The following is a 21,292-nucleotide window of genomic DNA, read 5'->3' on the forward strand; positions in this document are numbered from 1 at the left end:
GCCTAACTCCTTCTTGCCCTGGTGTCAGGAGAAATTTGGCAGCATAGAAGACACTTGTTCTCATTGGTGAGAAAGCAGCTTAGTCTGTTTTCCATCGTCCGTCTTCAGCTTTAAGGTGCTTTCAAGGTGCTTACAATACTGAATGACATTCTTGTCTAGCTCTGACCATGAAAGTTAGGAGGGGTGTGTGTTGGGGGTAGAACCAGGGTCTGTGATCCTCTCATTACAACATAACTCAGCTGGGCTCTGCTCATCATCCTTTCCCATCAATAACTCAACATTTGGGGAGCCAACAGTACTGAGACCAGGTGTCAGGCACATGGGTGACAGGGTAAGAGTTCTGTGACTCAACTGCCCAAATTCACATCTGCTGTCCTTTCCTATCCTGTGTGTGTGTGTGTGTGTGTGTGTGTGTGTGTGTGTGTGTGTGTGTGTGTGTGTGTGTGTGTGTGTGTGTGTGTGTGTGTGTGTGTGTGTACCAATAATGGGGCTTGAACTCAGGCCCTCTTGCTCTCACTTGAACTCAACTGCCCAAATTCACATCTGCTGTCCTTTTTTATCCTGTGTGTGTGTGTGTGCGTGTGTGTACCAATAATGGGGCTTGAACTCAGGCCCTCTTGCTCTCACTTGGCAAGAACAAGCTGGTGCTCTACCACTTGAGCCACACTTTAGTTCTCTTTTTGCTGATTAATAGTCTCATAGTTTAATTGCCCAGGCTGGCTGGGAACTGAGATCCTCAGATCTCAGCTTCCCGAGTAGCTAGGATTACAGTCATGAGCCACCAGCATCTGGTCCCTTTCTTATTCTATACAAAGCTTTCCTAGGTATCCAGGCCAGAGCCATAAATTACATGAGGTGAGAACAGGGGAGAAATTACAATTCTGTTGCCATGCTTTGCCACCTCCCCTCAGGTGCCAACTACAGATTTAAGACTATTAACTGAGACCCTAGGGGCTGGGAAGGTGGCTCAGTGGTACAGCGCTTGCCTTGCATGCATGAGGCCCTGGGTTCGATTCCTCAGTACCACATAAGCAAAAAGAAAAAAGCCAGAAGTGGCGCTGTGGCTCAAGTGGTAGAGTGCTAGCCTTGAGCTGAAGAGCTGAGGGACAGCGCCCAGGCACAGAGTTCAGGCCCCACGACTGACACAAAAGAAAAAAAAAAAAACAGACCCTAAACCATTTTTTTTTTTTTGTCTGTTATGAGGCTTGAACTCAGGGCCTAGACACTGTCCCTAAGCTCTTTTGCTCAAGGCTAGGACTCTACCACTTTGAGCCACCGTGCCACTTCCAGTTTTCTGCTGGTTAATTGGAGGTAAGAGTCTCATGTACTTTACTGCCCAATCTGGCTTAAACCCCAATCCTCAGATCTCAGCCTCCTGAGTAGGTAGTACAGGCATGAGCCACTAGTGCCTAGCTTTAAACTTTCCTCACAATGTAACTCATTTTCCCAGCTAACCCACCATGCCCAACACTGTCCCCTCCTGTTCTCTGTGGTGCCTGGGAGAACCTGGAAGGTGAGTTCAGCTAGAACTAGATACAACCTTAATGTTCATGTATTTATTCTCAGAACATACAAACTTATCTTTTCAGAGAATAGAAAACCAAAATTTCACTCAGTGACTTAAAGATGGACACAGCCAGTTCACTGTCCCCGAATCTACTAAAAAAAAAAAAAAAAAAAGAAAAAAAAATCCCTTGAGGGAGGGATGCCTAGAGTGCACAGCACCCCTTGGCACGTGCACAGTTCTAAAAGCTCTCAAATTGTTTTATACTCCAAATGGGAAAACAGCTGTCAAAAAGACAGAGTCCAAGTCCACAATCTTCCTGGTGCTGGATGTCCTGGTCATCTCCAGCAATGAGGTTCCTGCTCTCTGTACATGGTTATGCATCAGTTTTGTGGCCAGGCCTTGGGGGTAGGAGTGGGGGGAGGAGGCATAGTGTCAACCGGCTACCCCATAACCTGCAGGCAAGAGTTAATGGCCCAGTACCATTCCAAGGTCCCTAGAAAAAGCAAAAATGAGCCAAAATTTGATAAACTGGCTCTCCTTGCCTTCAGAACTTCCTGTCCTTTTGCAGCCTCACGTTCAGGCCTCTAGACCTGAGTAAGAGTCTAGGCCAGGGAGTCTGTTTCCTTCACTCCCATAGCCTTGGAAAGGGGTGAGAAGATCCTGAAGAACAGGCCCCAGGCAGCCTCAGAGCATGCCCATAAACCCAATAGAAGAGTTCTATGTCAAGCAAAGATGGTCTCTTCCCGGCGCTTCTTGGTGAGGATGGTGCCCGGTTTATGCTGGGCATCAGGGTGGTTGGCTAGCTCTGGGGGGCAAGAAGACACTGGGCTCTCCAGGATGGCTTGCTTCAGTTCGTAGAACACAGCTGAGTCCTCCTTGGTAAGGAAGGTGATGGCCACCCCACTCTTGCCTGCTCGTCCAGTGCGGCCAATGCGGTGGATATAATCTAGGGAGCAGGAGTAACATCACTCGAGACCAGACCAGATACCCTGGTAACTACCGTCTAATGTGTCCACCCATACAGGCATCTTCCTCCTACCATACCTCCACAGGCAGGAAATGCATCTGTCACAAAAGTTTCCACTGCTGGCTGCCTGCCCTCCCCACTTTCCTACTAACTGTAAGTGTCTCCTAGCTCCATTTTCTCCACACCTCTGCAGACAGAGTGCCACCCCATATGGTGGGAGAATAAATGCAGTGGAGCTGAAAGTTAGGAGTGCTTCAGGTCGGGACATGCATCCAGAGATGACAGCTATGCACTCTTGGTGCAGCACTCCAGTCTGAGTGGGAGGAGGTAAGGAGTCTCTTTTCACCCTGGATTGAAACTGACTTCCCCTGCACTTACCTTCAATATTTTTGGCCATGTCATAGTTGACAACCATAGATACATCTTGGATATCAATACCACGACCAGCCACATCTGTAGCCACCAAAATATCCTTGGCCCCAGCCTTGAGGTTGGACAGTGCAAACTCTCGCTGTTCCTGGCCTTTTCCACCATGCAGGGTACAAGCATTGTACTGTTGGAAGAATGGTGAAGAGAGCAATGGGATCACAGGCCAACACAGAAGAGAGGAAATGTGGATATGGAGGAAGGGTTGGGGAGGGAAATAGGTTAGAGAAAGGCAAGAAGGCAAGAGAAAGAATGAGTGCAAATGAAAGAGCGGGAGTGCAGGTAAGCTGAAGCAAGGGATGGGAGAGAAGAAGGTGGGGTCAAGGACAGACAGAGTTAAGGTTAAAAGTACATCAGTCTGGTAGGTGTAGAATCAGACAGAAACAGAAAACAGGGAGCGATTAGGATGAAAAACAAAGATCAAACACTAAGAAAACCAAAGAGTTGAATGATGAAGACACCTATTCCTCTGAAGCACTAGTAGGACACTAATTATCAACATATTCCCTCCTGACCCCACCATCCCCTCTCTCAAATATACACACAAACACAAACAGGTTTACCTCCTCTAGCCCATACCCTCAGATCCTGCCTGGATTTGTCTCAAAAGCTTCCCCTTAGTGGCACCCCCCCCCCCGCCCCCCCACACACAGTTTGACTGCATAGCTGGATAGAAGGGAGTGTGAGCATCAATTTTCCTTAGCCTCTCAAACCACCCTTTTCCCTTTGGCCCTGACTTGCTGGTACTGAAAGGGAACAGGTGAGAATTGAAAGTAGATGCCCAGGAAGCATCTTCAGAAAGTAATACTACTGAGACCAGAATCTCCACCAAACATACCCCCATCTTCTCCAGGGACTTGGCCAACACATCACAACCCTTCTTCTGGTTGACAAAAATGATGATGGGTGGATCAAAGCCTTGTTCCAAGATGGCCAGCAGCTTTTTCCTGGAAAGAAGAGAAAAATAAGATGTAGAGTACCTCCTACTCCAGCTTTGACACCAATGCCAGGGGCTTCAATGCTGTGACATGCTGAAGAAGAAAACTGAAGCTCTTTACAGCAGAGCAATCAAGTAATCACCCCCAGACTGGTGGTATGGTTTAAATGCCAGACATAACGGGGGGGGGGGGGGGGGGGGGCGGGGGGAGGGGAGGAGCAAGAAGCACAAGCACAGGCCCTGGGTTCAAATCCCAGTACTTCTATAAAAACTCAGCTGTGCCAGTACCTCTTTTCTGACTCTGACATGAGGAAGACCTTCTGTTCCACACGTTCATGGGGCTTGCCTGCAGAGCCGATGTATACCACGGCGGGTCGTCGAAGATAGCTCCTGGCTAGACGCTCCACTGCTGGGGGCATGGTGGCTGTGAACATGACTGTCTATGGAAACAGGAGGGTCAGCCTTGGGCCCAGACAGATATAACCACATAGCCCACTGTCACCCAGGTGGGGAAGCCCAGGTTAAAGAACCTACAAGTCTTGCAGGAAGTCTGATAGCTGTCATGTTAGGAACTACTGTTTTCTACCTTCCCATCTTTCCTCACTACCTGTTCACCAAGGCACATTACATAGGATGTCAGGAAGGGCGAAAAGCATTTGTTAGCACCCGTGGTGCTAAATGGTCCCACACTAGAATATCAGAGGGCTGCACCTAGGCACACCTCATTATTCTGGAAACATATATCCAGGTCTATCCTAAGCAGGACGGGACTGAGAGTAGGTTTAGAAACTTGCCCAATGTTCCCTAAACCCAAGTAAGGAAGGAAACTTACTTGGCGATACTTATGTTTTCCTGACTCAAAGTTGGCCAACATTTTCTCAGGGTCCTCAGCCTCATCTGTGTCTGGCTTCTGGTTGCTGACAGGCATGTGCTCCAGAATCTTCTGGACATCTGGCTCAAAGCCCATGTCAATCATCCTGTCCGCTTCATCCAGAACCACATAGGTACAGCGGCTCAGCACCAGGTAGCGATTCTCCAGCACATCAATGAGACGTCCCGGGGTGGCGATCACAATCTGGGAAACAGTGTAATCATATGGCACTCCTTTCCTTTCTCTGCTGTGAGCCACAGGCAACAGAACTCAATGCTAAGGAACTTGGACCCCAACTTCCAGTTAGGTTTGGTAGTAAAAGCTCATGAGAACTGACATGAAATCACTTGTTGCTGCCTTAGATTGTTCTTTTTTAGGAATAAATGGGGTTTCTGCAGAATATCTAGGGGTTCAGCAGGAAGCAAGGACAGAAGGAACTTTCTTGGAAGGAAAACTAAGAAATACTATGGAAGAGACTGCATAAAGGAATGACACTGCAGTCTACACAAGACTTTATTCCTACAGAAGACTTCTAGAAGGATCTGTTCATCTGTCTTTGGAAGAAGGTAACATAAAGTCAATGACATGATCTGGGAGAATAATAGAAGCACAGGCTTTGCATAGGAACCGTTCCTTCTCCCATATGGCCCATTGCCAGCAGAGTGGGATTTCAGGCAAGTTATTATCCCAAGCATCAACTTCATTTAAAATGGTAATACGGCTTCCTACTCTTATAGAGAGAATGAGAAAATGAGCATGTGAATATGTGTGCACATACATGGACAATATATAATATTATCCTTAGTACATAGTCTCAATGATTAATATACAAAACCTAGCCCTTTCTTCATTTTACTGCATATCCAGACTAGAAACTTGAAACAAATCCCCAATACACAGACTCTCCCAACATCAGGTGGCTGCTGGCTAGGGAAACAAACCTCACAACCCATTCGGAGTCTGAAGCCTTGGTCTTCTCTGGAGATGCCACCAATGACAGCCACAGTGCGGATGCCTAGTGGCTTCCCAAACTTGATGGTCTCTTCCTCAATCTGCTGAGCCAGCTCACGGGTGGGAGCCAGGATGATGGCATAAGGGCCCTGATCTGACTCTTCGATCCTGTGGTAAATGGAGTATTCTTATTCCATAGCTTCATGAGCTTTCTAATTTAACCACAAACAGGAGCAAGACAAAGGACACTCTTAGGGTAGCTATGAGAATAGACAGGCTGGTGGGAGAAGGCTGTAGTGATCCCACATAAAAATCAGGCACTGGCTAGGTACTAGTGGCTCAGGCCTGTAATTCTAGCTATTCAGGAGACTGAAATCTGAGGATTGTGCTCCAAAGCCAGCCCAGGCAGGAAAGTCCATGAGACTCACCTCCAATTAACCAGCAAAAAAAGCCAGAAGTGGAGCTGTGACTCAAATGGCAGAGTGCTAGCCATGGGAAAAAAAAACTCAGGGGTAGCACCTAGGCCCTGCACTCAAGCCAAACTGGCATCAAAAATAAAGTAAAAACAAAAAAAAATCAGAGACTCCCAGATAAAATTTGTAAGGAATGGTGTTTGAGAATCAGTATGAATCTCACTCTCATGATCCGATTATTCCACAATATCCAACACAGAATAAAGAAGGGAACTTTTTTTTTTTTTTTGTCAGTTGTGGGACTTGCACCATGGACCTGGGCACTGTCCCTCAGCTCTTCAGTTCAAGATTAGCACTCTACCACTTGAGCCACAGTGCCACTTCTGGTTTTCTGGTGGTTATTTTGGAGATTAGTCTTACAGACTTTACTGCCCGGGCTGGATTTGAACCATGATCCTCAGATCTCAGCCTCCTGAGTAGCCAGGATTACAGGCTTGAGCCACTGGCTCCCGGTTAAGAAGGGAACTTTTGATGACAATCTTAAAAATAAAAATGAGCCTCAGGAGTAGAATACTTGTCTATCACTAGCATCAAAAACAAAACATAAAAAAACCTCAAAAGCCCACTAAACATTCATTGGCTATTGTTTATCTTTCCTACCCAACCAAGCCCACCCCAACTAATGCCAGCTGACTCCACCTGTCAATTTTGGGGAGCGTGGTGATCCAGACCAGCAATGGAATAAGGAAGGCTGCTGTCTTGCCACTGCCAGTCTCAGCCACACCGATGATGTCACGATTCTGTAGACCAATGGGAATCGCCTGACGCTGGATAGGTGTTGGTTCCTATGGTAATCAAGAAAAAGGGTAATGGATAAAGAGAGGATTACACCACCTGGGCTACTACTACCGTGGGCATATATGCCAGTGGGATGTACTTCAGAGGACACCAAGAGTAGTTCACAGGAAAGGAGGCCCAAAAAGGAACACCATTCCTACAAGCCAAGACTTCCACCAGAAAGCAATCGCATGGTCAGCTGGATGCTCATGGACAGAGAAGGTACCAAACAGTCGTCAAAGAACAAGGTTGTGTATTCCTAAACTTGAATGTAGGAATGGACAGCTCTCTAGAGTCAATCTCCCTTTCCTTACCTTGTAGCCACACTTATCGATGACCTCCAGGATGTGTGGGGGCAGAGAAGAGTCTTTCCAGGATCGGATGGGATTGGGAATCTTCCCACCTTTGGTGGTGATGCTATAGTCCTCACGGAAGATCCTCCAATCCCTGTCGGTCATCTCATCTAACTTCTTCTGGGACCAATGGCGATCATCCCAGCGCTGCTTGGCTTCCTTCTTACGAAGCTTACGGAGTCTTGCTCTGGAGCAATAGATACCAGAATCAAACAGAATCAGGATCTTCTGGTAGAGACTCTGTGCCCTGCCCAACCAGCCCTAGCCCAATGACTCACTCTTCTTGCTCCTTTTCTTCCAGGGTTCTCCTCTTCTCCATTAGGTCTCCATAGAAACGTGACTGCTCTCGTTTCTGTTGCTTTAGGTCAATGCCAGCAATGAAGCCTCGCCCTAACAACTGCACCTGGTGCCGTTCCTTGTACCTGAGATTGAGTCAGAGGAGGAAAAGATGTAGTTACAACAGCAGGAGGGAAAGGCAGACAGCCAACATATCAGTTCTCCTCCCTGGCCAACATCTTTCTGTTTTCTTAGAGCTGGTTGAATACTAGTTTACTAATTTCCCCATCCCAGCTAACTTTACTTTTCCTATTCTGTGGTCACTAACGCCGCCTAGGCCTGCTTAGTGTCAAAGCCCCAGCCTGCAGGCCAAGAGCCACTCACAAGGGATTATAGTCGATGGAAGTATCCTCAGATGCATCCCACTCAAAGACAAACTTGCGGTCATTGAGATGCCTCGTTCGGCGCCGCTTTTTGATGCCACCCAGGTAACGTTCCTGACCAGGAAGAAAGCACAAAGCCCATGAACCTTTAAGCCAAGATCTCACATGCAGAGGTCAGAATGGCCAAATACTGGAGCTTCTTTTGTGTAGGGGGATGGGGGAGGGGAAGTAGAGTGGTAGAAACAGGGATAAGATGGAGCCAAGGCCTGCACCTTAATGGCATGCAGTTCCTTGCTCTTATCCTTCTCTTCACGGATCTTCTGCCGCCCTTCCTCATCCTCATTTCCATTGGTCTCCCGCTCCATCCTCTCCCTGCGTTCCCGACGCTCCCGCTCCTGAGGATCTTCTGCAGATCAAACAAAGAAAAGGTGCAGAAGAGCTCAAGAGAAGAAAAAGGAAAAGCAACAGAGGGAAACCCAGACAATAGGGCCCAGTGAAAAACACAGAGGTAGATTTATGATAATGGGGAGATCTAACATGTTTTTCTCATACACTTCCACCCCCCTTCCCTTGTCCCAATTGTGGGGTAAGCAGCTTTCTCTTTCTCTAAAAGTGACACTATAATTCTATCCCACTTCTTTGACACACGGTAAAAAAGACGAACCAAGCATCTTCCTGCCCAAGTCTTGGAACTGTTTCCTTTTCTTCCTCTCTTCCTCCAGCATCCTCTGCCGCTCCTCTACCTCCTGCTGTCGCCGCTTTAGAGCTTCAGCTTCCCGCTCTGCTTTGGAGAGGAACTTGGGCTATAAAACAGATGGGAATTGTTAACAAAGGGTATGAGAGCCGGGAACAATGACATCACTGCTAGAGAGACCACAGGGAGCCACAGAAATATAGAAAAACATTTTCTCAGGCATTAAACCTGTTGAGAAAAACACAAATAGCAGGCCTAGAACTGGGTTACATGATGTCCCCACTCCCATATTTCCTAATCCCTACTACTTCAAGATGTGACTGTACTTGGAGGCAGGGCCTTTATAAAAATAAGCCTATTTAGGCTTAATCATTTAGTCTCATTTGAGGCTGATATAAATGAAGTCTTTGTAAGAAATCTGGACACACAGAGATGCAAGAAAACCCAAAAAGATGATGTTAAGAGAGTAAAAAGGTATCTATGAGCCAGGCCAAGCCCCTGAAAAGAAATAACCCTAGGGATATCTTGATTTTGGACTTTAACTTCCAGAGCTATAAGAAAATAAATTTCTGTAGCTGAGACCCTCCAGTTTATGGTTATTTTGTTATGGAAGCCAGAGCCCACTAACTCAGACCACCAAGTTCTTACCTTAGCCTCAGCTTCTTCCTCAGCCTTTTTCTTGGCCAGCAGTTCCTCCAAGGATAGTGGCTGGGCCTGAAGACAACATAGGAATTCAGTTCATAGAGATTCTCTCCCTGTATATCAACAAAGCAGGATTCAAGCTGAAGAAGATGGGGGGGAAAAAAATCCTATTCTTTACCTTAGGCTTTTTATCACCATGTTCATCCTCTTCATCCTTCTTAGAGTCTCTGTCCTTCCGAGATTTAAAATCTTTTCCTCGACCAGGAGATAAGCTTTAGGGAAAAATAACAGAAAGGTCCTTCTCATTGTCTTACCCCAGTCCTGGAAAAGGTTCAGGCTGAGCCCCCTAAAGAGGATGGAAGTTTTCCTATGACTCAGTAAGACTGGCCCATGGTAATCCATCATGCAAGTCCTGAAGTCTCTAAGCCTTCTGCCTACTCAGAAAACTAATTATGGCCCATCTTGGCCCCATTTTACTTGGACCTCTTTTTCTGAATAACAACCATCCTCTTCTGGGAAGGAGCCTTCACTACAAACATTGAAATTTTCAAGCTGGGTAACCAGTAGCTCACACCAGCAATCCTAACTACTCAGGAGTCTGAGATCTGAGTATCACAGTTCAAAGCTAGCCCAGAGAAGGAAAGTCCTTATGATTCTTATCTCCAATTAAGCACTAAAATGTGAAAAGTAACCAGGTGCCAGTGGCTCATGCCAGTAATCCTAGCTACTCAGGAGGTTGAGATCTGAGGATCACAGTTCAAATACAGCTCAGGCAGAAAAGTCCATGAGACTCTTACCTCTGATAAACTACTCAGAAAAAGCTGGAAGCTGGGCTTTGGCTCAAGTGGTAGAGTGCCAGCCTTGAGCACAGAGGCTCAGGGATAGTGCTCAGGCCATGAATTCAAGCCTCAGGACTGGTGTTTTAAAAGAAAAAATTAAAACACTTGAAGTAGAACTGTGGTAGAGCCTAGTCTTGAGCAAAAAGTTCAGGGACAGCACCTAGGCCCAGAGTTTAAGCCCCAGGATGGGCAAAAGAAACAAACAAACCAAAAAGATTAAAAAAAAAAAAAAAAAAAAAAAAGTCAGCCAGGCACCAGTCTCTATAATCCTAGCTACTCAGGAGGCTGAGATCTGAGGATCATGGTTCAAAGCCAGCACAGGCAAAATAGTCCCCATGAGACTCCTGTTTGTTTGTTTTCTCGGTCATGGGACTTGAACTCTGGGCATGGGCACTGTTTCTTAGCTCTTAGCTCAAGGTGAGCACCCTACCACTTGAACAAGTGTCACATCCGGTTTTCTGGTCGTTAATTGGAGATAAAGAGTCTCACGGACTTTCCTGCCCAGGCTGATTTTGAACCACGATCCTCAGATCTCAGCCTCCTGAATAGCTAGGATTAAAGGTGTGAGCCAAGTGCTCCAGGCTTCCTTGAGACTCTTATCTCCAATTAACCACTCAAAAACTGGAGTGGCAGCTGGGAAGTTGGCTCAGTGGTAGAGCGCTTGCCTTGCATGCCTGAGGCCCTGGGTTCGATTCCTCAGCACCACATAAGCAAAAAGAAAAAAGCCGGAAGTGGCGCTGTGGCTCAAGTGGTAGAGTGCTAGCCTTGAGCTGAAGAGCTGAGGGACAGCACCCAGGCCCAGAGTTCAGGCCCCACGACCGGACCAAAAAAAAAAAAAAAAAAACTGGAGTGGCACTGTGGCTCAAATGGGAGAGCACTACCCTGAGGGACAGTGTTCAGGCCCTGAGTTCAAGCCCCACAACTGACAAAAAAAATTTTCAAATAGCAGTCTGTGCACTGAAAAACAAAAATCCTTAATTTTATAATATTCAATGGATTGTGCCTAGGTCATTGGGGTACCCCCAGCCCCCAGGCCAAAGAGATAGTATTATTTATTCCTCTCATCATCAGTTCTTTCTACCAGTACAGTAATCCTTTTCCCATGCCTGCAATATGCTTAATCTATGAGCAGTCTCAAAGAATCCTACTGAGGTTCTGTTATGAGCATTCTGCACTTGCCTTGACTTCTAACCTACCCATTCAGAACCTGGTAAGAATTTCATAGAAGTTTTCATAGGGAAGAGATTAAGATACTGGGCATTAAGCTCATTAAATAACTACATGCTGTATACCCTGGAAAGAAACTGAATGATATAATGAAGCTATCATATGTCTTGTAGACTGGTAATTTTTCCAAATTAATTTCTAGGCTGGAGATGCAGCTCAGCAGCAGAGCACTTGATTAACACGTGTAAGCCCCTGGCACTGCCAAAATAAAAAGTCAAATTAATTTCTAAGGTCCAAGAACAAGCTGCAAATGATGGAATGTTAATAGCATTGAAATACATTGCATCTATGTATGAAGACAGCATAAAAAAATCTCACTACCTTAAGTTTTGTTCCCCCCCCCCCCAATTATGGGGCCTGAACTCTGGGCCTGGGAGCTGTCCCTCAGCTCTTCAGCTCAAAGTTAGAATTCTTGAGCCACAGTGCCACTTGCAGCTTTTTCTGCTTATGTGGTGCTGAGGAATCAAAACCCAGGGCCTCATGCATGTAAGACAAGCACTCTACCACTGAGCCACCTTCCCAGCCCTACCTTAAGTTTTAGTACAGATTATTCTAACTGCCTCTATACCTCTCTTTGCTATACAAAGAAAACTACATTCTTCTTCTTTTTTTTTTTGTCGGTCATGGGACTTGAACTCTGGGCCTGGGTGCTGTCCCTCAGCTCTTCAGCTCAAGGCGAGCGCTCTACCACTTGAGCTACAGTGCCACTTCCGGTTTTCTAGTGGTTTATTGGAGATAGGAGTCTCATGGTCTTTCCTGCCCGGGCTGACTTTGAACCGCGATTCTCAGATCTCAGCCTCCTGAGTAGCTAGGATTACAGGTGTGAGCCACCAGCACCCGACTACATTCTTCTTCTTAAAGCAAACAAAAATATTCTCTGCGTCAAAAAGAAAACTCAAGTGGAAGCTGTTAAACAAAACAGGGATGGAAATCAGTAAAAGATAAAGCAATAGAAAGGATCATTATGATTAAAATATATGCATGTGCAAAATACCACGGTGAAATACTAAACACTAAAAAAAAAAAAAAGATGAGTAAAGCAGGCTCTTCAAGGATCAATGAGGGTGAACATGGTCAGTAGTACTTTATATGTACAAATGAAAACAGAGTAAGACTTGAAGAAGGCAGAAGGGAGCCAGTTGCCAGTGGCTCACATCTGTAATCCTAGCTGCTCAGGAAGTCAAAATCCATCAGAGTTGAAGTCATCTTGGCAAAGAAAAAAAAAAAAAAAACTAAAGTCCAGGGCTGGAAAGGTGGCTTACTAGTAGGTAGAATGCTTGCCTTACATGCATGAGGCCCTGGGTTCCATTCCTCAGCACCACATAAGCAGAAAAAAAAGCCAGAAGTGGAGCTATGGCTCAAGTGGTAGAGTGCTAGCCTTGAGCATCTGAGGGACAGCAGCCAGCCCTAGAGTTCAGGCCCCACGACCAAAAAAGCAAAGAGTCAGGCTGAAGGCATCATTCAAGTGGTAGAGCACCAGCTGAACAATCAAGAAACCTTTAGTTCAAGTTAAATTCTAGTGTACACACACACACACACACACACACACACACACACACACACACACACACACACACACACACACACACACACACACACACACACACACACACACACACACACACACACACACACACACACACACACACACACACACACCAAGTGGGAGAAGGTGAGGTTGATTGGGAAATGCTACAATAAAACACCCTTGTACAACTAATATATGAACAGATAGTTTGTTACTAGTTATTTTGTTACTTTACTAATCATTATGCTTTATCTTAAGAAGACAAGTACCAGGTTCTGGTGGCTTGCATGCCCATAATTCTAGCTATTTAGGAGGCTCAGAGCTGAGGATCAAGGAGGGTTCAAAGTCAACATGGGCAGACTCTATCTCCAATTAACTTAGCAAAATACATCACTAGAGGAATGGCTCAAGTAGTAGAACACCAGTTGTGAGGGAAAAAAAAGCTGAGCAGTAACATGAAATAAAGTCCTGAGTTCAAGCCCTGATACCAGCACAGAAAAAACAAAGAAAAGACATGCTAAGGAAGACAGTTATACATTAAGTGCCTGTAAGACATACCAAGAGAAATTAATTTTCCTATGAAGCTAAGTTAGCTGATCCAGAAATGGGAGCATCCTCCAAAACTCTCTCATTCTTTTTTCTTTTTTTTTGCCAGTCTTGGGTCTTGAACTCAGGGCCTGGGCACTGTCCCTAAGCTTTTTTTGCTCAAGGCTAGCACTCTGTCACTTGAGCCATAGAGCCACTTCTGGCTTTTTCTGTGTAGGTGGTGCTGAGGAATGGAACCCAGGGCTTCATGCATGCTAAGCAGGCACTCTACCACTGAGTCACCTTCCCAGCCCCCCACTCTCATTCTTCAAATACCTGGATCGCTTCCGGTCCTTGTCCCGTCTATGTCCATCTTTGTCTCGGTCTCTGTCCTTCTTATTCCGATCCCGTTCTTTATCTCGTTCACGTTCTTTGTGCCTCCGATCTCTACAAGACAGTAAATTGAAGTAATTACTTAGGAGCTGAGCACCAGTAGCTTAGGCCTACAATCCTAGCTACTTGAGAGGCTGAGATCTGGAGGACTGATGTTTGAAGCCAACTCAAACAAAAGTCCACAAATCCCCATCTTCAAAAAACATCCAGGAGGGCCGGGCGCTGGTGGCTCACGCCTGTAATCCTAGCTACTCAGGAGGCTGAGATCTGAGGATCGCGGTTCAAAGCCAGCCCGGGCAGGGGAGACCGTGAGACTCCTATCTCCAATAAAACCACCAGAAAACCGGAAGTGGCGCTGTAGCTCAAGTGGTAGAGTGCTCGCTTTGAGCTGAAGAGCTGAGGGACAGCGCCCAGGCCCAGAGTTCAAGCCCCACGACCGACAAAAACAAAAAAAAACAAAAAAAAAAAACATCCAGGAAAAGTAAAACTAGAAGCATGGCCCAAGTGGTAGGGTACCAGCTGAGCAAGCAAGCTAAGTCCCACTACTGGCAAAAAAAAAAAAAGAAAAAAAAGAAAAAGCCAGGCGCTGGTGGCTCACGCCTGTAATCCTAGCTACTGAGGAGGCTGAGATTGGAGGATCTCAGTTCAAAGCCAGCCTGGGCAGGAAAGTCCATGAGACTCTTATCTCCAATAAACCATTAGAAAACCGGAAGTGGCGCTGCTGCTCAAGCAGTAGAGCGCTTGCCTTGAGCTGGCCTTGAGCTGAAGAGCGCAGGGACAGCGCCCAAGCCCAGAGTTCAAGCCCCACGACCGCCAAAAAAAAAAAACAAGACAGAGAAAGAGATAAACTGTTACTTACTGAGTATGTTACTTTCTCTGCAGCCCTGTTCTTTTCTCCCTGAAGTAATGTTTTACAAATCGGAGAACATATTTTCCAGGGAAATAACAAGGAATTCTAAGATCACACAGATGAGATATGTACTGCTAAGTACTGAAGTAACAGACCATGGACTATGTAAATAGCTGAACTATCTTTATTATCTGAACCTTGAACATACAAGTTCCCTCTAAACTTAAGAACTAGGTCATTAAGCAAGACTTGGTGGTGTAAGACTATAATCCCTGCAATTGACAGGGTAAGACAGGAGGATTTAAAGTTTGATACTGGCCTGGGCTACATAGAGAGACTGTATCTCTCAAGAAAGAAAGTCTGGGTCCCTAAATCAAACTGCAAATACTTCTTACAGGTTGCACTGGGACAGGGGTAGATTCACGTATGAAAAGCACACATAAGAGTTTGGGAGGCTGGGAAGGTGGCTCAGTGGTAGAGCGCTTGCCTTGCATGCATGAGGCCCTGGGATGGATTCCTCAGCACCACATAAGCAAAAAGAAAAAGCCAGAAGTAGTACTATGGCTCAAGTGGTAGAGCGCTAGCCTTGAGCTGAAGAGCTGAGGAACAGCACCCAGGCCCAGAGTTCAGGCCCATGACCGGACCCAAAAAAAGAAAGAAAGAAAGAAAGAAAGAGTTTGAACTGTGCTTTCCCTTCTCATGCAAGCGATATACACAATCACTTTACCTTTCTGTAGACTTGGAACGAGACCGGGAACGGGAACGGCTACCTCCTCGACGTCTATCCCTTGAACGATGCCGCTTCCTATCTTTAGATGGGGAAGACTTCCGGTCCCTGTCCCTATCCCGCTCTCTGTCAGGAGTACGCGATCGCTTCCTTTCCTCTTTGGAGGGTGATGCATCTCGGTCCTTTTTGTCAGCCAGCTCTCCTGCCATCTATTGTAATAGTACTTATTACTGAGGGCAGGGGGTGACACTATCCAAAATGAAATGCACTCTTTATCTTATATAAACTATAACTTAACTTATATAACTGTAACCCCTTTGTATATCACCTTTAAGATAATAATTTTTTTTTAAAGAGAACTTATTGGGCTGGAAAGGTGGCTTAGTGATAGAGTGCACTCTACCACTTGAGCCACAGCGCCACTTCGGCTTTTTCTGCTTATAAGGTGCTGAGGAGTTGAATCCAGGGCCTCGTGCATGCAAGGCAAGCACTCTACCACTAAGCCGTATTTCCAGCCCAGGAGTTCATTTCTTAGGAGTCTATCAGATATGCTAGCCCGTCAGGACCAGTCAACATAAACTCATCTAAAGGAAATCATTATCTCTCAAGAGAGAAAATGCTCAACTTTGAAATTTGGATTATAATCAACACACACACAAAAAAATGTGAATTTAAAAGGACAAACATACTTTTACCCAGATTAAAAGAACTGTACCTCTAGTTAAGCAATGGGAGAAACTTGATGAAGGGGACACAGGACGCCATGCACATTTTTTCACGCCTTTCTGGAAATCTAGAATTATTTCAAAATAAAACATTAAACAACAAACTTACCAAAATTTAAATAATTCTTGACCCACATTCCCTACTTATATTTTCACAGTCTTGATGGTCTATATTACCTTGTCTCATAAAGAGTTTGAGTAAAAGTTTGATCTCGTTCCTTCCTACTTGGGCAACAATGAACACCTTACCATACTGTCAATGGTTCCTTGGACTAGGAAACTAATTCAGCCAGGATTTCTGCCTATACTCCACGTTCTCCATCCTCATCATCCTTATGACTTGAGATACATTTCTCAGAATTTTTTTTTTTCACCAAATAGTTCAATTGGAATCAGGGCTCCAGCTTTTTTTTTTTTTTTTTGTGGGTCATGGGGTTTGAACTCTGGGCTTGGGTGTTATCCCTCAGCGCTTCAGCTCAAGGCAAGCCCTCACTGCTTGAGCCATAGCGCCACTTCTGGTTTACTAGTGGTTTATTGGAGATAAGAGTCTCACAGACTTTCCTGCCCGGGCTGGCTTTGAACCGCGATCCTATCTCAGCCTCCTGTGTAGCTAAGATTACAGGCATGAGCCACCAGTGCCTGGGTAAGTGCTTCGGCTTTTAATCCTTCTTCCAATGTGCTTAAGAAAATGGCAAGGGGCTGAGAATATAGCTCAGCGGTAGCGTGCTTTTCTAGCATGCCTGAAGCTTTGGGTTCAATTCCTCAGTACTACATACACAGAAAAAGCTGGAAGTGGTGCTGTAATTCAAGTGGTAGAGTGCTAGCCTTGAGTACAGAGAGGCTTAGGGACAGTGCCCAGGCTCTGAGTTCAAGCCCCAGGACTGGCCAAAAAATGGGGGGGGGGGCATGGAATGGCAGGGCACCAATAGATCATGTCTGTCAGACTAGCTACATAGGCTGAAATCTGGAGGATGAAAGTTCAGTCAGTGCAGGTAGCAAAGTTCACTAGACTCTATATCCAAAATAACACAAAAGCAGGCTGGAGGCATGGCTCAAGTGGTAGACCACCAGCTTAATAAGCTCAAAGCCCTGTTCAAATCCTATATTCACTGAGCACCTACGGGTGCCAGAAATTATTTGTATACAGGATATACAATAATAAACAAACTGAATTCATAATCTTAAATTCTAGTATAGCCAAGAATTTCAAATAGTATGAATATTAACAAAAAGAATAAAATAAGCCAGGTGCCAGTGGCTCACACCTGTAATCCTAGATACTAAGGAGGCTGAGATCTGAGGATCAAGGTTCAAAGCCTGCCTGGGCAGGAAATTCCGTGAGATTCTCATCTCTAGTTAACCACCCTAAAACTGGAAGTGGCGCTGTGGCTCCAGTGGTAGAGCACTTGCTTTGAGCTGAATAGCTCCACATGTATAATTACCCTAGCTACTCTGAAGGCTGAGATATGAAGATCATGGTTTGAAGCCAGCAGGGGCTGAAAAGTCCCTGTGAGACTCTTCAACTAACCACCAGAAAACTGGAAGTGGCAATGTAGTAGAGTGCTAGCCTTGAGCAAAAGAACTTAGGCATAGCCAGGCGCCAGTGGCTCATGCCTGTAATCCTAGCTACTGAGGAGGCTGAGAGCTGAGGTTTGCAGTCCAAAGCCAGGGTTGGCAGGGATGTAAGTGAGATTCTCATCTCAAATTAGCCACCAGAAAACCGGAAGTGATGCTGTGGCTCAAGGGGTATACATGCGCACCTTGAGCTAGGGACAGTGCCTAGGCCCAGAGTTCGAGACCCACGACCCAACAAAAAAAATAAAAAGAACTCATGGACAGTGCCCAGGCCCAGAGTTCAAAAGCCCCATGACAAAAAAGAATAAAGTGATATGATAGGGAGGGGCATAAACAAGAGACAGCTGGCTCAGGGAAGAATTCTTAAGTTGACATTTAAGCTGAGATTTAAGTGAAGTGAGAGAAAGAGCCATGCAAAGATCAGAGAAAATAACATATTAAATACAGCAGACAGAGTACTAAACACTGGAGCAAGAACTAACTTAGCATGTCTGGCAGTTAAAAAAAGAATTTGTTAGCTGGATGCTGGTGGCTCACGCCTGTAATCCTAGCTACTGAGAAGGCTGAGATCTGAGGACTGAAGTTCGAAGCCAGCCCAGGCAGGAAAGTCTGTGAAACTTTTTTTGGGGGGGTCTGGTCATGGGGCCTGAACTCTGGGCCTGGGCGCTGTCCCTCAGCTCTTCAGCTCAAGGCTAGTACCACTTGAGTCACAGCACCACTTTCGGCTTCTTTTTGCTTATGTGGTGCTGAGGAATCGAACCCAGGGCCTCAGGCATGCAAGGCAAGCGCTCTACCACTGAGCCAACTTCCCAGCCCTCTGTGAAACTCTTTATCTCTAATTAATCACAGAAAAAGCTAGAAGTAGAGCTGCAGTTCAAGTGGTAGCGCTCTAGCCCTGAGCAAAAGGAGATCAGGGACAGTGCCCAGGCTGAGCTCAAGCCCCAGGACTGGCCAAAACAAAAAATCTTGTGAGTCAAGATCCAATGGCTCACACCTGTGACCCTACCTATTTGGGAAGCAGAGCTCTGAGGATGCCAACCTGGGATGAGACCCTTACCTTCAATTAACCATTAAAAAGCCAGAGGTGGAGTTGTGGCTAAAGTAGTAGAATGCTAGTCTTGAGCAAAAGAATTCAGGGCCATTCCCCAGGCCCTAAGTTCAAGCCAAGGACTGGAACAAAAAAAGAAAACAGAACTTGTATGTGGTTTTATGAGACTGCCCATAGGGTAACTGACAAAATATGCATTCAACAGGGTAGGAAAGAGTCAGATCATGAAAATATGTAATAAGGCTGGGAAGGTAGCTCTGTGGCAAGAGTGCTGGCTTTGCATGCATGAAACCCTGGGTTCAATTCCTCAGCACTACATAAACAGAAAAAGCCAGAAGTGGTGCTGTAGCTCAAGTGATAGAGCACTTGCCTTGAGCTAAAGATCTGAGGGACAGCACCCAGGCCCAGAGTTCAAGCCTCACAACTGACAAAAAGAAAAGAAAATATGTTACAGGCCAGGGCAAAGGCATGTGAATTAAACTTAACTGCAATGGGAACCCTAAAATGGGCTTTAAACTGGGTGCAAGGAGATCCAATTTTACATTATGAAGAACTACATAGTTTTAAAATATAAAAACACTAAGAATACTATTACAATAGAGTCAACTATCATCAATATCCATCTGCAGCTACAGATCAACTCACCACAGATCAAAATTATGTCCCCTTCCCCCCCCAAAAAAAATTCTTTCTACACTGAAGATGTACAGACTTTTTTCTTTCCTGTGACTTGAACTCAGTGCCTGGTCGCTGTCCCTGAACCTCTTTGTGCTCAGGACTAGCATTCTACCACTTGAACCACAGAGCCACTTCCATCTTTTTCTGAGTAGTGTATTGGAGATAAGAGCCTCACAGGTGTCTCTCTAGGTGTCTCCTTGTGTGTGTGTGTGTGTCTGTCTGTCTGTCTGTCTCTCTGGGTCTGTCTCTGGGACTGCCAACCCCTTCCACCACCTCCACCCCACCCCCGCAAAAAAAAAAAAGTAAATACAGATGACTTATTTTTTTGTCATTAGTAGGACTTGAACTCTGAGCCTGGGCGCTGTCCCTCAGCTCTTCAGTTCAAGGCGAGCGCTCTACCACTTGAGCCACAGGCCACTTCCAGTTTTCTAGTGATTTACTGGAGATAAGGGTCCTCACGGCCATTCTGGCCCCGGCTGGCTTTGAACTGAGATCCTCAGATCTCAGCCTCCTGAGTAATGAGGATTACAGGCGTGAGCCACCGGCGCCGGGCAATGACTTTTCATCTAGATAACCATGCTGACTCTCGCCACGGTTTCCAGCAGCCTTCAATTCCTCTGTTCTTGCAGAGCAGAGGCAAATTCTTTCTATTTAATAAAGTATTTATTGATGCAAGGCTGTTGGAGCTATGAAAGGAAATCCTGTCCACAAGAAGCTTTGGGAACAAAAGAAAAAAAAAAAAAAGCAGGAGCAAAGGTGAAGACTCAGTAGCAGTTTCTCTTCATGTGTAGCAGGGCAATAGGGAAGGCTCCACAGAGGAAAAGCGGTTCTCAGGACTTCACAAACAGGGAGGGAGAATTGGAAGATGTGGTAATCGAGGACACGGAAGAAAAGTAATTTCCGGGAAAATAAATAATAACAGGAAGCACAGAGAAGGGAAAGCTTGGGCTGGTTCTGGGAAGAATCTATAGAGTTCCAATGTGGCTAGAGCAAGGGCTACTCGAAACAAGAGTAAGGTCAGACTGGAAGTGGTCCAGGTCTGGGCCCTTTACATCATCCAGGGACTTGGCCTGTGCCTGGCCGTAAACATTTCCCCCGGGGCCCGCGCCCGCGCCCCTTCACTCCAGCCCGCCACAGCTCCTCGGGCTCGCGCCTCTCCCCACTCAGGGGCGTTCTTCCCTGCCTCGTTCCGGAGTCAGAGGCTACAGAACCATGCTCCCCACACTCGCCCCCTCTGCAAAATCGTGGAAATCGTCCCCACCGCCCGGGACTCACCACCACCCTTGAGCCTGAACCGCTTAACGCGGCCTCAACGTCGTCCAGCAGTCGCCATCTTTCTCGCTTCCTGGTCGCAGAGGTGCACCTTGGCCGCGCGGCAAGTCGGGAAAACGAGTTCCTGAGGTTGTGCGGCGAAGGCCAACTGTAAACACTTAGAACTACCAATCCCAGAATGCATAGCGCGCGGGACAAGCCGGGCCCTGGGGTCTGCTGGGTAGTGTGGTTCTTAGGAAGGTTGAAGTCCGCGGTAGAAAAAGTTTTCCTCTGGGCGGGCTTTCCGGCAGATGGTTTTCTAGGCACTCTGTCTTCCTGTAATCTGCTGGTCTTCACGAAATTGCACATAATGGACTGTCCCTGTCCCAGGTAGCTTACAACGGAGGGCGCAGCGGGAGAGGGGACAGAAACTGAGTTTAAGGGCATCCTTAGATAATTAGACAATATATATTATACAGAACTATATAACAATAGTTACAACTGCAAGAACAGCAACAAAAATTGTTTTCACAAACATTCTGTGAGATAGATTATTAGCCCCATTTTACAGCTAGAGGAACTAGAGATTAGCTTGTAAGAGTAGCCTCATATTTCGCAATACAGGTTGGACAGTTGTATTTTATGTGGTAGAAAACGTTGTAGCACCCT

The 21,292-nt window shown here is 46.0% G+C and overlaps 1 protein-coding gene across 1 annotated transcript; it reads right to left on the minus strand.

Moving 5' to 3' along the window:
* Positions 1-1,541: 1,541 nt before the first annotated feature.
* Ddx23 (DEAD-box helicase 23) lies at positions 1,542-20,737 on the minus strand. The gene is made up of 18 exons (XM_070040140.1): positions 20,648-20,737; positions 16,062-16,139; positions 15,347-15,555; positions 13,713-13,823; positions 9,436-9,529; positions 9,264-9,329; positions 8,586-8,724; positions 8,194-8,327; positions 7,923-8,035; positions 7,541-7,684; positions 7,224-7,449; positions 6,772-6,917; positions 5,650-5,827; positions 4,670-4,912; positions 4,126-4,277; positions 3,739-3,847; positions 2,853-3,027; positions 1,542-2,453 (listed from the first exon to the last, which is right to left on the minus strand). The coding sequence occupies exons 3-18, from the start codon at positions 15,553-15,555 to the stop codon at positions 2,230-2,232; spliced, it is 2,463 nt and encodes an 820-aa protein (XP_069896241.1). The 5' UTR covers positions 16,062-16,139; positions 20,648-20,737; the 3' UTR covers positions 1,542-2,229.
* Between the last annotated feature and the right edge of the window lie 555 nt (positions 20,738-21,292).

The sequence above is a fragment of the Dipodomys merriami genome, unplaced genomic scaffold, assembly GCF_024711535.1.
Source record: "Dipodomys merriami isolate MVZ:Mamm:240054 unplaced genomic scaffold, mDipMer1.0.p SCAF_10, whole genome shotgun sequence".
NCBI classification, from domain to species: domain Eukaryota; kingdom Metazoa; phylum Chordata; class Mammalia; order Rodentia; family Heteromyidae; genus Dipodomys; species Dipodomys merriami.

What these genes read in the sequence shown, in the direction of transcription:
- Ddx23 (XM_070040140.1), bottom strand. Translation starts at nt 15,555, where the DNA reads ATGGCAGGAGAGCTGGCTGACAAAAAGGACCGAGATGCATCACCCTCC. An exon ending in CTTGGGCAGGAAGATGCTTG is followed by an intron (nt 8,328 to 8,585) that starts GTTCGTCTTTTT and finishes TTTGATCTGCAG; the next exon opens with AAGATCCTCAGGAGCGGGAG. An exon ending in GAAAACATAAGTATCGCCAA is followed by an intron (nt 4,278 to 4,669) that starts GTAAGTTTCCTT and finishes CTGTTTCCATAG; the next exon opens with ACAGTCATGTTCACAGCCAC.